The 14,466-nt window shown below is 38.1% G+C and overlaps 2 protein-coding genes and 2 non-coding genes across 4 annotated transcripts; all 4 read right to left on the reverse strand.

The window, feature by feature from the left end:
- Positions 1-667: 667 nt before the first annotated feature.
- On the reverse strand, positions 668-7,558 carry ghdc (GH3 domain containing). The gene is made up of 11 exons (XM_028030007.1): positions 7,318-7,558; positions 6,834-7,124; positions 5,750-5,946; positions 5,475-5,669; positions 5,273-5,392; positions 4,382-4,679; positions 3,933-4,122; positions 2,916-2,987; positions 2,685-2,818; positions 2,514-2,602; positions 668-2,437 (listed from the first exon to the last, which is right to left on the reverse strand). The coding sequence occupies exons 1-11, from the start codon at positions 7,400-7,402 to the stop codon at positions 2,216-2,218; spliced, it is 1,893 nt and encodes a 630-aa protein (XP_027885808.1). The 5' UTR covers positions 7,403-7,558; the 3' UTR covers positions 668-2,215.
- Positions 7,559-8,010: 452 nt separating this feature from the next.
- On the reverse strand, positions 8,011-8,093 carry trnal-cag (transfer RNA leucine (anticodon CAG)). Its single transcript has one exon. It is a non-coding gene; the product is annotated as a tRNA-Leu (tRNA).
- Positions 8,094-8,643: 550 nt separating this feature from the next.
- On the reverse strand, positions 8,644-8,726 carry trnal-cag (transfer RNA leucine (anticodon CAG)). Its single transcript has one exon. It is a non-coding gene; the product is annotated as a tRNA-Leu (tRNA).
- A 959-nt stretch (positions 8,727-9,685) lies between these two features.
- Positions 9,686-13,527, reverse strand: LOC114151771 (FERM domain-containing protein 6-like). The gene is made up of 13 exons (XM_028029169.1): positions 13,431-13,527; positions 13,153-13,243; positions 12,963-13,042; positions 12,820-12,878; positions 12,510-12,729; positions 11,890-12,045; positions 11,616-11,681; positions 11,292-11,360; positions 11,038-11,200; positions 10,778-10,939; positions 10,092-10,208; positions 9,968-9,990; positions 9,686-9,884 (listed from the first exon to the last, which is right to left on the reverse strand). Exons 1-13 carry the CDS (start codon positions 13,500-13,502, stop codon positions 9,834-9,836), a joined length of 1,329 nt encoding a protein of 442 aa, XP_027884970.1. The 5' UTR covers positions 13,503-13,527; the 3' UTR covers positions 9,686-9,833.
- Between the last annotated feature and the right edge of the window lie 939 nt (positions 13,528-14,466).

The following is a 14,466-nucleotide window of genomic DNA, read 5'->3' on the forward strand; positions in this document are numbered from 1 at the left end:
GACACATCAATTCAATTTGGATAACAATTTGAATGCTAGAAGTAGACTTTAGAGTTTGTGTATTTCCTTTGCATGTTTTTACTTAATGGATCTCAGTGTGATTAATAATAACTAATAAATCGTAATCGATTTGACGGTTATTCTCGGATCTTTGTTAAGGAGAACTGCCCACCAATCTTCCTCCTCAATGAAAATCGATGGCACTTATCCTGACTTTGATTGAAGGACAGTATGCTCTTTAAGTCACTCAGCATGCAATTTCCTTTCCCTCAGCACCAGACCCATTGAGGAATCAGGCCTGTCATTCTCACATCTTGGCTGCTTACACTGAATTAACTAGCAAGCGAGCAGATGTTTGCACACATGGTCGAAATATTTCTAAGGCTGCAAATCCGCCAGGAAACTGAGACACTCGCCTTCCAACAAGAGACAAACCAAAATAAGCTGAGAAAATGTGTAAAATACTGTACTGTAGCAGTCAATTAACTGTTTTCTGCCAACAAAAATAATAACTTTGGTATCTTGACAATGTTTTCATAGAGAATTTGTCAAGTGCTGACCAGTGAGAGCAATCGTTTAGCTCTTTATGGGGATTAGCTGACACACAGACAGTGTGAGGGGTTATCACTGAAGCAAAAATAAACTGAGAACAATGTCAAATCTCAGCTGAAATAGGACGAGACTAAAAATATTAGCCCACTTTATGAACTCTTGTAGGAGAAACACTTTTCATGGAACAGCACACCACAGGAAACAAAAAAGCAAAAACAAAGAAAACCGTCTTGGTTTCAGATAAGTCCTCCTGTTCACATTTAATTTGATTAAATTCATTATATAAGGGATGAATGGCTCCTGTTTTTCTACATGAAATCTCGCCTGCATGTGTTATGCATTTCAGTTCACACTGACACAGGATTAAATTAGCTGAAGTCATTTCTGGCACGGATTTGACGGCACAGACTAATTTTATATTCAAACTCTTGCAAATTGTTTAACTAAAATAAACCACAGTAGGTCATAAATGTTTGACTAGCACCTCCAAGTGCTGGCAAAGAGTACTGAAAGGCAAAGGAGTTTATTTAAATTATTTAAAATCTCTGGAGTCAAAGAATAAGAGAGCCAAGCAGCTGCTTAGGACACCAAAAACATAAAAACTGTCAGGTAAATTGGGTTAGCTTGATGCATCAATAATATATCAGTTAGATTATGAGTTATATGTTATTATAGCCAGACCTTAAAGAGGACGGAAAAATATTTGGGACTGGTTATCTATCTTAGAAACATCCTTTACTTAGTGTAGAATCACTTAAGTTGCATAAACAGTTTAAAATCCAATGCTAACGTGTTCCCAATATTAATTTTTACAGTTTTTTACTGACCAAGGAGATTATGGTGTAATCCAGGAGCGTCCAACTAGAACCACAAGCATCCACCTACTTTTACTCAAAAAAAGAAAATAATCAAACCCAAAATGTCAGAAACTTTGCGCCTGTCTTATGACACTGTAATTGTGCAAAACCTTTTTTGTGCTTTTTTTAAATCTACAATTATTTAAATTTAGATAAATAATAAGTGTATAAACTTCTTTTCAGTCATAAAACATTTTTTATAAAATACTTTTTGTGGTCTAAAAGTACTTCCAAATTAACTATTTTGGTCCTCATGATAGAAGGTTTCTGTTGTCTGCTATCTTCAACTGTCACCTTTAAGCTTTAAATGTTTCTATAAGAACTTAAATTAATGTATTTAATGTTCATATGCAAACTCAGATGCTGCATATGACTGACTATCTAGTTGGAAACCATATTATTGCAAAAACTTGCAAAACTATTCATACCCCTTCAAATTTCTCACATTTTGTCTCATTACAAACTGTTTAACTGTATTTTATTGAGATTTTATGTGTTTAACCAATTCAATGGCTGTCAGTATTTTTTTTAGGAAATAAAAATGTGATCTGTGTAATGATTGATACAGTATTTACTGAATAATAGCAGATGTTCTTAAAAAAATCTCAACACATAAGTAAATCTGAATGAATAAAATTCATCTTTCTAGTGAATCTTTTTTATCATGATAGAATAAAAAACACTAAATACATTATTGTCATAAAATATAAATAAACTGTTGTAATTTTTGTGTTCAAATCCTCCCAAAGGCACTTTTTAAATCTTATTACTTCACTTCCTTTCTGTTCATGATTCATGTCTCATCTTCAGGAAATTGTTTTTCCCAGCAGGAACTCTGCATACTCTTTCCGTCGGAGCACACGATGCATTTTGAAAGTGTTGGCCGAGGTGCTCGTGTACGCCATCATCTTCTTCTGAAGCTCCTTAAACGCCCCTTCTGACACCAGCTGCACCCTCATCGGCCCGATGCTGCCTTTTATACGAAAGGACCTATACACTGCAGAGTCCTTCTGGAGACAAATGTCCAGCTGGAGGGACAGAAAGAATAAAAAATAAGAGAAACTTTTGCAAGAATAAATCAGAGATCACTGGATTTCGTCTCACTTTATATCTCTGTTCTTCTGTTAGATTCCTCACTCCTTTTAGCTCTATAAACACTTGGTAATGGGGATCTGAGCCTCCTATTGAATCGCCTGTAAAGGAACAGTAAATTCAACATTCCTGGAGTATAAAAAGTCAAATTTGAAACTCAAGGATAAACCCGACAAATTTTACCCAAGATGCCGCTCTCGGCACAAGAGTAGTCGACTAGCTGAGCTCCGGGCCACTGAGCGACGGCGTTCTTCAACGCTCTGAGGAACAGCGCCTCAGAGACTTTCTCTCCTCGAACGTTGAGCATCTGACCTCGTCTGACAGGAGACAGTACAAAAAACAACAAAAAGCTCAAGAACCTTTTACGCTCTGGATAACATGAAATTTGGTAGTTAAAGGATGAAGCTTTCAAACCTGTACTGAAACTCCACAATTGGACACTGGTTATGAAATCCAGTGACTTTCACAATGTCTCCGATACGATATCTGTGACACAGAAAGAACGTCACATTGTAATAAACTATAACATTGTCTGATGAACTCAGCGATTACACTGCAAAAACACAAAATCTTACCAAGTATTTTTGGTCCAGTTTCTAGTGCAAATATCTTAGTACACTTGGAATAAGACAAACTAACTTAAAAAAAACGTTTCAACAAGATATACGCACTTGTTTTAAGTGAATAATTCCTTAATATTGATGAAATAGTAGATTTAAAAAAAATTCTATTAAGTTTTTTTATTTCAGTTTTTTTCTTAATTTTTTTTTTTTTTAATGCAGTTTAAAGAAACAGATAAATAATAAATAAAAAAAAACAGAATTTTTAAAAACATTTAAAAAAAATGTAACTAAACTTTTAGGTATTTTAATGCCTGAAATGCAATAACAAAGCACTCATTTATTGTAAGCTTGATTATTAGTAGCAAAGGAGCTAAAAACATATTTAAACCGTTTTTAGAAAAAACACATTTTCTAACAACACGTGAAACGCTCAGCTTTTTTTGCTTGATTTAACATCATTAAGTAATTAATAATTGGAGGAAAAATATGTTTAGTAAAAATTTTTTTACAGTATATGAACAGGTTGAAGCAAAAACTATGAAGGAGCTCTGGGTGTAACATACTTAGAGACAAAAAAATGATTATTTTTAAAGATTTATTTTTATCTTAAATGCAAAACACAGAAATATTTTTGCACAATTCAGCCTTAATTACAGTTCTGACTGTGTTGTTCCTTCAGCAAAATGCCTTTGTTTTAGTCTAAATATTTCATTTAACAATTAGTCGATTACTAAGTTAGTTGACAATTATTTGAATAATTGATTTGTCATAATTAATCCGATTAATTGTTTCAGCAATAGTCATGATACATCACTCCTCACAAAACTTCTTCTCTCTGTTATTTTTAAAAAATAAACTTATATCAGACCTGAAAAGGCCTGAAGTGTTGGTGATGATGAGTTCGTAGCTTTCTCCTTCCTTCACCTCCTCCATCAGCAGAGTTTGGGGGGTTTCTTCATCCAGGCTGCTTTCCGGCAGGAACTCACAGAACATGGAGCGCGGACAAAGCAGGTAGCGCCTGTCTGGTTCCTGAGGCCACAGGTTCACCCCTATCAGACCTGCAGGGGCAGAGGAAGTGAATGCTAATATTTAGTCATTACATTTTCCGTGAAACCTGCGAGTGTTTGTACTAGGGCTGTTGTAAAAGAATATTTTTACAGCGCTGCCCACCACAAATAATGACCCGGGCGGAACACGACGCACTAAATAATAAAACATAATTTAACAAAGCTTCGAGGTAGATAAATTTTCCTCAAGGAATTTTAATAATCAAGGTACTCGAATCATTCGAGGAATCGTTTCAGCCCTAGATCGTACCCTCCGTAGCAGCGTAGAAGGGTGAATAGAAAGGCACTCCTCTGCAGTAATGCTCCCTCAACATTTCCCCGTAGATCTGATTGGAGCCAGAGTCCACTGCCAGCACCAGGTTCAGGTGAGGCCACAGGCACTTGGCAATCCCCCCAAAGCCCTCCTGGAAGTGGGCCCTCAGCTGGGCAGCCCTCTCTGCATCTGGCTTCATTAGAGCCTCCAGTCTGCTCCTCACTTTGGGCTCCAGGGTCAAGGCCCTGCTGATCGACCCTCGCTCCACGTCCTCCACCAGCTCCTGCCAGCGCTCCTGTCAGATTGAAAGCCAAACAGAAACACTCCTAGTTATCTAATTAATTATTATACTCTGATTTATAAAAAGTGACTCTTTTAAAAAACAGGAATGTGAAAAAAATGATGCAATATACTATTAGTAGAGATGCTTTACAAAGTATGATCATTTCTAGCTATCTATTGATGGTAGTTTTATTTTTTGGTGAAATTTAAAGAACTGTAATTAAAATTAAACAGATAATATATTGGTGAGTTAACTTTTAAATGTGTGTTTAATAGTTAAATATTTGGATTTTACAAGTAAGATTATGTAGGTGGTGAAGAAGTGGAAATATTTTTAAGTTTACACTTCCACCAATTTCCTTGAATATGCAAAACAAAAGTTTTGACATTATGATTTATGTTGCAAGTATTTTTTTTTGCACGTATTCAAAAAATTAAACAAAGTTGCACTAAAAACAATGTTGCAACATGGGGAACAAGATTACAGGATTCTGAAAAAATCTAATGAAACACTTTTGACATTTGTGGTTGTAACGTGACAAAAAGTGGAAAAAAAATTAGTTGAGCAAATGTAGCTCAGCAGAGCGTTTAAATTTTGCCATGCACCTGAAGAGCAGTGAAAGCATAGAAGACTGTAGAAGCAAAGTTGGACTCCAACGTTCCCACACTGGGATCTTTCAGCGCAAACAGTAGGTGCAGGTATAAAGTGTCCTTCTCACTGGGAACCTGACAGGAAAAAGAACATTTTCATAAATAAATTTAAAAAAACTCAAGAAAATGAACCACTTGTCTGATTTTGTGATTGTACCTCAAAGGCAGGAGCAGGAGTCGTATAGAGGTTGAGGATGTAGCGAGACGAGGCGGGTGTGGAGGAATTAGGTCCGATAGAAATTCCTGCCTCTGACTGGCGAAATGTGGGAGTGTAGAAGAATTTGGTGGTGCGCTGAAGGCTGTCGGACTCGGGAAAAGCCTTCCGCAGGGCCTCTAGACAAACAGTCACCCCCTGATACAAACCAATGCTTCTTATTACATGCAAAAGACAGGACAGCACCAGAAAAAGAGGTGAAGTTCAAACAGCCTGACCTGCAGGAAGAAGTCTGTGTTTGTGTCCTTGGTGCTGAGCAACATGGCGCTCGGTCCCGACGTCCCAGAGGTCATGGCCAGAATCAGCGGCTGCTCAGCAATAATTACCTTCTCTTCTCCAGCTGCAATGCGTTCGATAAACTCCCGGTAGTCGCCATACGTGGTGATGGGGTGACGGGCTCGGAAACCAGCAGCGTCTAATGAAAAGGCCCCGGAGATACGGGGTTCAGCTTAATGAAAACACTTCATGTCTCAACGTTTTCAAGCAGGAATGTCTAAATTTGCCAGATTATGACAGGTAGCACTTTCTAGAAGCAGAGAGGAGAACATTGTTTTATTTATTTATTCGTTTTACAAATAAAATCTGAAAGTGCTGAATGATGAGGTTCAAGTACTACTTCAGATTCTAATTGGATTTGTCACCGAGGGGATGTTGTTGTTCTGGGAGACGTACAGCGACAGTTTTCCACTACGCAGCATTTTGAAAAATGGGCAAAAAGTTTAAATTAGACCACATCTGATTAGAGTTCCTGCTTTGACATGTTCGCCCATTAGATGACTTATGGAAAACCACAAAAGGGTCTTCTTATGGCCAAACTTTTGGAGGACTAATAGTCCCTCTGCTGACAGATTATCCCTCCTCAGCTCCTGCCCAGCCTGTCATAACCATGCTTTGGTAGAGTTACCATCTTTCAGATGATTAATTAATCAGACCTTGGTGAGATAATCAAAGCTTTGGGAGGTCGTTTTATAATGCCTTAAACTTCTCCACAGCTTAATCCCTGACATGCCTGCTGAATCATGTCTGGAAAGGATTTCACTGAAGTGTATCAGGGTAAAGGGGATTGAGTGAAAATGTATGCCACTCTTTTTTCATTTTGTGTTGATTAAACCCCAATAAAATACTATAAAGTTTGTGGTTGCAACATTATAGAAGGGGTTTGATTGAAAAGGGTGCGAATAATGTGAAATCACTGTAAACACAGCTTATGTAGTTACATCACCTTTGTTAACAACTCCTCCCTCCATAAACTACATGTATAACATCCCGAGGCTCTCAAATAAGTATTTTTTCTGTCTTTACCTTCAATAGAGCGGAAGTCATACTTTCTTCCATAGAAAGTGTCTGCATTTTTCCGGAGTCTCTTCAGCAGCGTCTCCTCCTGGACCTGCTTCACCTTGAGCGTATCGGCTTCTAGTTTCTTTCGCTGCTGCCTGCCAAGCCAGCCCACAGCCTTCACCGCCACATATTGGCTCAACAGGCTGCCCAACGTCCGCTTATCACCCTTCACCTTCGAGCTAATGCCCCTCCAAAGCAGCGCCATCCCGGCCAAAGAGAGGACACCGGCGGCAGTGGGCAGAGGGGGCGGCATGGCTGCAAGAAACACCGAGGAGTTACACAAGAAAACCCGGAGGTAGACGTGACAGCAGGGAGCGCTGTTGGTTTAATTTACATCGTTACAGGTTTCTTTTCAGTTTAGGACAAAACTGCTTTAGTTTCAAGGATGGTAATTGACTTTAGCATCTTTTTACACATTCACCAAACATCATATATTCAGGTAACTCACCCAGGGATTGCCCATTAATGGCGACAGCTGCGGAGAAAACCGCAAAACAAAGCGGAACTGCGACGCTAATCCATGAGCAACCCATAAGTCCAACAAAATAATCGGATTCTCCTTTTTTTAATTAAAGTAAACGAAAACAACGTTCAGTCTGCATTTGTTTCCAGGAGGTGTGGGCTTTTTCTTCAACTTTAGCATCAGTGCGAAAGTCTTCCGTGTTTGGCTGATGTTTGTGTCCCTGATTGGTTAATCTCTCGGTGACGTAACTCAGTTTGTTGCTCGCAGCCAATGAGAAGTAACAACAGGTCCTACAAATGAAAGCGATGGCACAGTGTACAGGTGCTGTTAATTGAGATCGGATTAAATTTAATTCGGTTTTGGTATATAGCGCGTAATAACACGTCACTTAAGGAATCCTAACCGGATGAATAGATTCGCATTATATCAAGCTATAACTTCTATTTAGTTATAGTAATTATACCGTTATAGTCATTTACATTCTTGTGATTTAGAAAGAGACAAATATGAACCCCTATTTAGCGACTACTTCACATAAATTACTATTCGTTTTAAGAAATCTCTAAATTGTAGGCAGTTTATCTGCTATTGTGGAAAATGTACATAGATTTCACGTTGTCATCGGATGTTTTCAGCGTGTTCTGAAATCCAGATTAAGGAGGTAAAAATAAAACTTGATGTCAGAAGTGGGATTCGAACCCACGCCTCCAGGGGAGACTGCGACCTGAACGCAGCGCCTTAGACCGCTCGGCCATCCTGACAAATGTACCGTAATGTAAAAACAAAAACTCATCAATATCTTCATGAACACCTAGAAGTTTGCTACTTGTTGTCCAAATGAATGCCACGCCGGATTTAACGAGTAGGTATCACGCCATTTTAGAAATCGGCGGAGATAAAGACTGACAACATAAAAGCCCAGGTTCCACCGAGATTTGAACTCGGATCGCTGGATTCAGAGTCCTAACCATTACACCACGGAACCCTGCCTTTATAACTGTTATAATAGAAACTTTTCTGGTACAAAAGTACCATTTTCGTGTACCGTTAGTACATTTTTACGATATAGTTTATCTCCAACATTGTGGTGGAACATTAAAATTATTTGTCCACATCTTTAAGTGATATTTTCCCATTAGATGAGGCGTATGGAAAGCTGTTAGCAGTTGCTCAATGAATGACACCGAAATAGACTTTATTGTCAAAAAAAAAAGTTCAGCTGCCTTGAACATGTGGTGGACTTTCCAAAATGGCAGGATTAATTCCACATATCATGTAATCGTGAGTCACATCGTGAATGAAAACAGTTGCTGTCAGAAGTGGGATTCGAACCCACGCCTCCAGGGGAGACTGCGACCTGAACGCAGCGCCTTAGACCGCTCGGCCATCCTGACTGTGTGACGTATTCTGACACGCCCTCCTAATCCGCAGCACCAAAAAATTCACTGATTTGTAAACGTAACGCACATCTTAAGCCTGTAGCGAAGGTTATTCTTTGCAGAAAAGTAAATTTGCCAGTTCCTTTAAATCTAAAATTTTACTTTTGAACAATTAATACATGTATTTAATTGTATTCTAATTTTCAATAAACTGTGTATATATGTTTTTTAGTTCTATGGTCTTTTTTGGGAGTTCCTGAAAGTTTGGGGGTTCTAAGCAGTAACATTTTTAATTATTAACTTTAAATTATAGTCAGTGACTCAATTGAAAAATCATAGATTAATTGCTCACCAACTGATGTTTTTAAGCCTTTATTTTTGGTCATTATCAGTTTATAGCTAATAAAACCACGATATTTAACAATATATTATATTTAAAAAGTTTTAATGCAAGATGTGGGCAGAATGAAATATGTTTAATACCTGCTTAGATTTTATTTTCGAAAAGTACCTTTAATTTGAGAAATTAACCTTATTGAAACTAATATCTAATTTATTAAAATTGACTTATGTGTAGCAGTAATTGCAGATGAGCTGAATGCAAATGCACACCATACTTTTCAGATTTTTATTTATAGAAATATTTTCCTTCCACCTTAATTACTTCTAATTCACGTTGGTGTATCACATAAAATCACACTATGCATAAAAAGGTTGTGGTTGTAGCATGGGGAAAAAATGTGTTAAAGCTCACAAGGTATAAATACTTAAATCAACACTTACTGTGGTGATTTTAAGCCTGCAAAAACTAATGGAAACATAACATTATGTAGGGGTTACATTTTACAATAAAATTAAGTTTACTTTATTGTATTAAGCAGCATAATGGCCTGTTTAAAGAATGCTTTATCTTAAACCAATGTGAGATCAGCAAGGCAACATAAGCATAATAACAGCATCCAAGTGATGGCAGATTATTTTAAACATATATTTTGGTTTTATTCTGAATGCAAATTTGTAGAAAACAGAATATTTTGTTGATATATTTCCACTGTTTTGCTGTGCATCATCGTCATCTTCTTGTCCTGAGCTGCAGAACATGCGACAAACTCCCCTTGCTTTTCACTGTGAATCAAAAGAGCGAGAGGCTGCACCCACTCTTTTGCACAAAACCTGAACACCAGAAGAAAACAGAGACGCATTTAAAGTAGGACCAGCGTAGATCATCCTCAAACAAACAACTGAGTTTTACTCACCTGCTTCATTTCCATGGTCACAGCTAATGAGCAAAGACAATTTCCAGTTACATGATGCACAAAATAACACGACACACACACACACGATGTAAATAATTTCTTTGGTGTTGATTGTAACACACACCTGCCCAGGTGGAAGATGGGAGCTGTAACGGTCCGTCAACAGACGCACCGTATAAGAACTCAGCTAGCCAGGTCACTTCTGCTGGATCATCGACAAAAGCCTCTTCAGATTCAACCTCTGCCATGAGGGTTAAAACAAAGATAACTTTATTTTAAGACAAAAAAGGGTGAAAACTAAAGAACAGATGAATGGTTTCAGTAAGTAACTTCAAAGAATGCATTCTTGGGTTGCTAGGTAACGGGCTGGGCTTGGCTGGGGTTGCTAGGTAACGGGCAGTGGTTACATTCTAGAGCTTTATGAAACCGCTCACCAAAAGACATTAACGTATTGCCGAAAAAACAGCCGGGTGTTTGTTTTTAAGCACTTAGGCTGATTTTTAGAAGCAGTAGAAACTCAAATGTGAGTATATAGAAATGGACAAAACGTGAATTTTTCCAAAATAGGTCCCTCCCTTTAAGTCAAAAGTATTCACACAAGCGTAAATATATACATACATCCTACTTCCCCACGTTAAAAAAAAAAGGATTATAAATATTTGAGCCTGAAATGAATAATTTTGACCATGTTTTAATTCAAGAAAAACTAAATTAAAACTTGAGAAAACCTTAAAATTAATAAATTCACAAATTCATGTTAACAATGTCAAAAGAAAGCCCAGATAACGGATCAGTTCTGAATTGTATGACCTGATAGAGGACTTCGCTCCTCCTCCACTCCGTCTTTGTTCCAGGTTGTGTCCGTCTCCATGTTGCTGCAATCTGACGCTGATCCAGTGAGGTTGTAACATCGGAGTCGCTGTCTTAAATGTGTCATGTCACAGATATAAGCCTCTCTGTGGAGCTGACAGGCTGAGAAACAGAGAGCCAAACGCAGAAAATAAGGACATTTAAAACAATCTAAAGGCTCAACTGGGGAAAAAGTTTGAAATGAAACTAAATCTGCTGACTTTGCATGTCTTCCAGCTGCTGGATGTAGCAAGCTGCGTCCTTGCTGTTCACGTAGAAACGATGGCTGTCGCTCAGGTGTTTCAAAATGTGCTTTGAGTGGAAGGCTGAGTGGGTGTAATATACCAGCTTTGAGTCGACTGCAGCTATTTCAAACCTGCTGCCCTGCAGAGGAAAGATGAAGAGCGAGTAAAGAGGAAGAGCTTCTGTTGTGTGAAATTATGCCTGAAATCTGTAAGTGGAGGAAAAAAACAACCTGGAAAGTAAACCGGTCGATCTCAGACCAGGTAAAAGCAAACAGTACACGCTTCTTCCCTTCCACCTCCTTAAAAATAAAAGAAAAAAGAAATTAATAAAGACGACAGAGAGTGCAGAAGGTAAACACTGACGCTCATCTCAGTAATTTATTTGTATGTCATATTTATTGTGGGACTAATCATGCATCCCACTGTTTTATTAAGTTTAAAATGAGACATACAGGCTTAAATAAAAGCATGATTCCTCATTAATGTTTGACTGAATTTGTTAATATGACCTTGATCCTCATAATAGATGTATGTAAACTTCATAGACGTCCCACCTGATAGATATAGACTCCATCCAGCGCCACGCCGAGAAGGATTGAACTTCTCAGCTCATTTTTCGCCTGCACAGGGGAAACGTTGAAATAACATAAATGGGTTCAGGTAACCAATTCATGGCCAGCATGAACGGTAGAAAGATTACAAAGACAGAGGAAACAAACAACGCAGCTTGTGAAAGGAAAACCAAAAGCTCGGCTCAGAAGGTGGCCGCTTGCATATGAGTTTTTAAATGGTTGATTTGCTGGAGGTGAAGTATGGTAAAAGTCTGACCTGCTTCATCCTGTAGAAAGTCAGCGCTGCATCCTGCAGGCTGCTGGCCTCCTTTATGAACTGCAGGATGGCTCGGCTGCGCGGCGTCCCTCTCAGCTCACCGTGCAACACTGGACTGTGTTGGAGAAGGAAGTTTCTCCCTCTGTGATTTATTAGCTGATACACAAAATCAAAATATATGCGTGCAGTCTATACTTAGAGTCACTATTTAAGCTTAAAAAGGTAAAAATACGGCCTAGAAATAAGTTATCTGATTTTTTAAAATCCAAAATTAGATTTTAATCAATGTTTTCCCCGTTTTCTTTTTAAAAAAGCGACAAGAGGATATCATTAAAAACTGGTTTTTATTTCAATCTTTCCTTCTACGATAAAAAACAAGATGGTACTTCTTTGACACTCTGAACTATGGAAACCAAAGGAGTGCATTGGTGAAAAATATCCAGATTTTTTCCAAAAATTAAATCTTCCAATACAGAAAATTTGATTAATCGATAAAATCAATTTATCGCTCAACATTATCTAAAAATTACATCTTTAGAGATGATTAAAAAGCAGAATAATCATGAAATAACATGGAAACTTTGTGGTGGTCAACCAGTTTTTCCCTTTTGTTTTGTTACCCAAGGTGGAAAGTAATCTTCTGGCAGAAAGTATTGCACTCTCTCTTTTTTCTCATCTCCTCCCTCGTCTTCAGCTCCTTCTCCACGTTCCAGATCTCCGACTTCAGCCTGAAGCGCTGAAGCTGCCAGCTGGAATAGCAGAGCTTCCTGTTGGTGGTCCTGGGATTGCAGCACTTTCTGCCTCAGCTCCCAGTAGTAAAGTTGCTGCACCTTGCTGCTCCTGGAAAGGGATGAGAGAGAAAACGCTCTGCCTCGTTGACGAGAGCATCAAACGAAAAAACCTGAGCAGGAGGGGGGGATCCAAACTTACAATATCAGCAGCCCATTTTCCAAATAAAACTTCACTCTGAGAAATACGATGAATGGAACCTGGAAGTGCAGGATGAATAATTCAGCTTCCTCATTTAAAATGTCAGGAGAAATATTCCATGAATTATGCAGAGAGAAACTAACCTTTAGGGAGTTCCTGCTCCATGTTTTACCAAAATATTTCCTCAGCTTTTGTTCCAAATCCAGAAAAAGATATTCGTTATCTTGGGTTATAAATTAAAGGAGGAGAAACAGTGAGAGTTTATGCATAACCTCCTCTGCGTTCCAGAGTCAATGAAGAGAAAACATTGCTTCCTGAAGCTCCCACACGTACCTCTGAGAAGAGCCAGACCAAACACTTGGAGATCGCCGACACCGAGCGAACGCAGCACCGTTTTCATCACTTCCTGGCCTCTGGCTCGCATCTGGAAATCAAGAAAAGCTCAATTAAAACACTTACACAATGGGTTTTTATTAGATGTTAACTGTATATGTGTGTGGCTGTATATGTTGCTATATTTGCAACCAAATGTAAAACTGCGTGTAACATGAAAAGTAAATGCTTAAAATAATTTTTATGCGGTGGAAACGGTGTAAGGAGAGCCGTCTTACTCTGACAGAACAATCCAGATGCTGTTTGTTGGGCAGAAGAACGCAGACATGTCTCATTTGTTTTGTCCTCATTGTCACAAAAACCTCAGCAGGTCTCAGTCCGCCTTAAATCCTCCTCTTTCCTTCCCACTGAATCTGGTCCGGCCTCCTCAGACTTTATTACACGAAAGGGAGAAAAGGACAGTGGCACCAGAAGACTGGAGTTGCAGCCCTCGCTGCAAAAATCTAAATCTTACCAAGTATTTTTGGTCTAGTTTCTAGAGCAAACATCTTAATACACTTGTAATAAGACAAAACTAGCTTACAATTAACTTTTCAGAGAGATAAGAGAGTGTGTTCTAAGTTAATAATTCCTTAATATTAATTAAAAAACCAAAAACAACAACAACAAAACAGATTATCTCACTTATAGCAAGGGAGAAATGTCTTGCTATAAGTGAACAAATCTGCTAGCGGAACCAGTTCTTTTATAACAACATTAAGCAATTATTGATAATAAAAAAAAATCTATATTCTTTTGAAGATATCCTTTTAATAAATGCTTCCAGAGGTCGTCAACCAGACCAACTGTCCCTAACACACACATATTTACAAACTCAAACAAATTTGGTGTTTGGAAAAATGTTTACTACTGAAAACATTTAATTTATTTTAATTTAGTTAATGTGGTAAGCTTGGTAATCTCTGATGAAGCTTTTCTTGTTTTTTTATCTTAAAAATGGTGATGGAACAAACTAGGGATGCACAATATGGGATATGCCGACATACTAAAACTCATTCAGTCGATAACTGACACCCATACCGATATTTTTTCCCTACATCTACTTCCTGAAACTATACGTCTTTCTCTACTGTGGGGTTAAAATACAGCATTATCTTTACCAGTTTATCCTGCTAAAATATGCAAATGCTAAAAAGGAGGCTAAAAAAGACGCAACACTTTCAACTTTCATTACGTTTAATTTCAAATGTATTCATGACAATGAAAACACTCCAACAGTACACATTTGACTTTGTGCTGTGCTGCAGGCATCTT

This window comes from Xiphophorus couchianus, chromosome 10 (assembly GCF_001444195.1).
Source record: "Xiphophorus couchianus chromosome 10, X_couchianus-1.0, whole genome shotgun sequence".
Taxonomy (NCBI): Eukaryota; Metazoa; Chordata; class Actinopteri; order Cyprinodontiformes; family Poeciliidae; genus Xiphophorus; species Xiphophorus couchianus.

Excerpts from the sequence above, each read along its gene's own strand:
- ghdc (XM_028030007.1), bottom strand. The coding sequence starts at position 7,402 with ATGGGTTGCTCATGGATTAGCGTCGCAGTTCCGCTTTGTTTTGCGGTT. Across the intron at positions 5,670-5,749 it reads ACACAGACTTCTTCCTGCAG|GGGGTGACTGTTTGTCTAGA; the intron begins GTCAGGCTGTTT and ends GGTTTGTATCAG. Across the intron at positions 2,438-2,513 it reads CAGAAGAACAGAGATATAAA|CTGGACATTTGTCTCCAGAA; the intron begins GTGAGACGAAAT and ends CTGTCCCTCCAG.
- LOC114151771 (XM_028029169.1), bottom strand. The coding sequence starts at position 13,502 with ATGAGGACAAAACAAATGAGACATGTCTGCGTTCTTCTGCCCAACAAA. Across the intron at positions 9,991-10,091 it reads CCCATCTTCCACCTGGGCAG|CTGTGACCATGGAAATGAAG; the intron begins GTGTGTGTTACA and ends TTTGCTCATTAG. Across the intron at positions 9,885-9,967 it reads TGACCATGGAAATGAAGCAG|GTTTTGTGCAAAAGAGTGGG; the intron begins GTGAGTAAAACT and ends TCTGGTGTTCAG.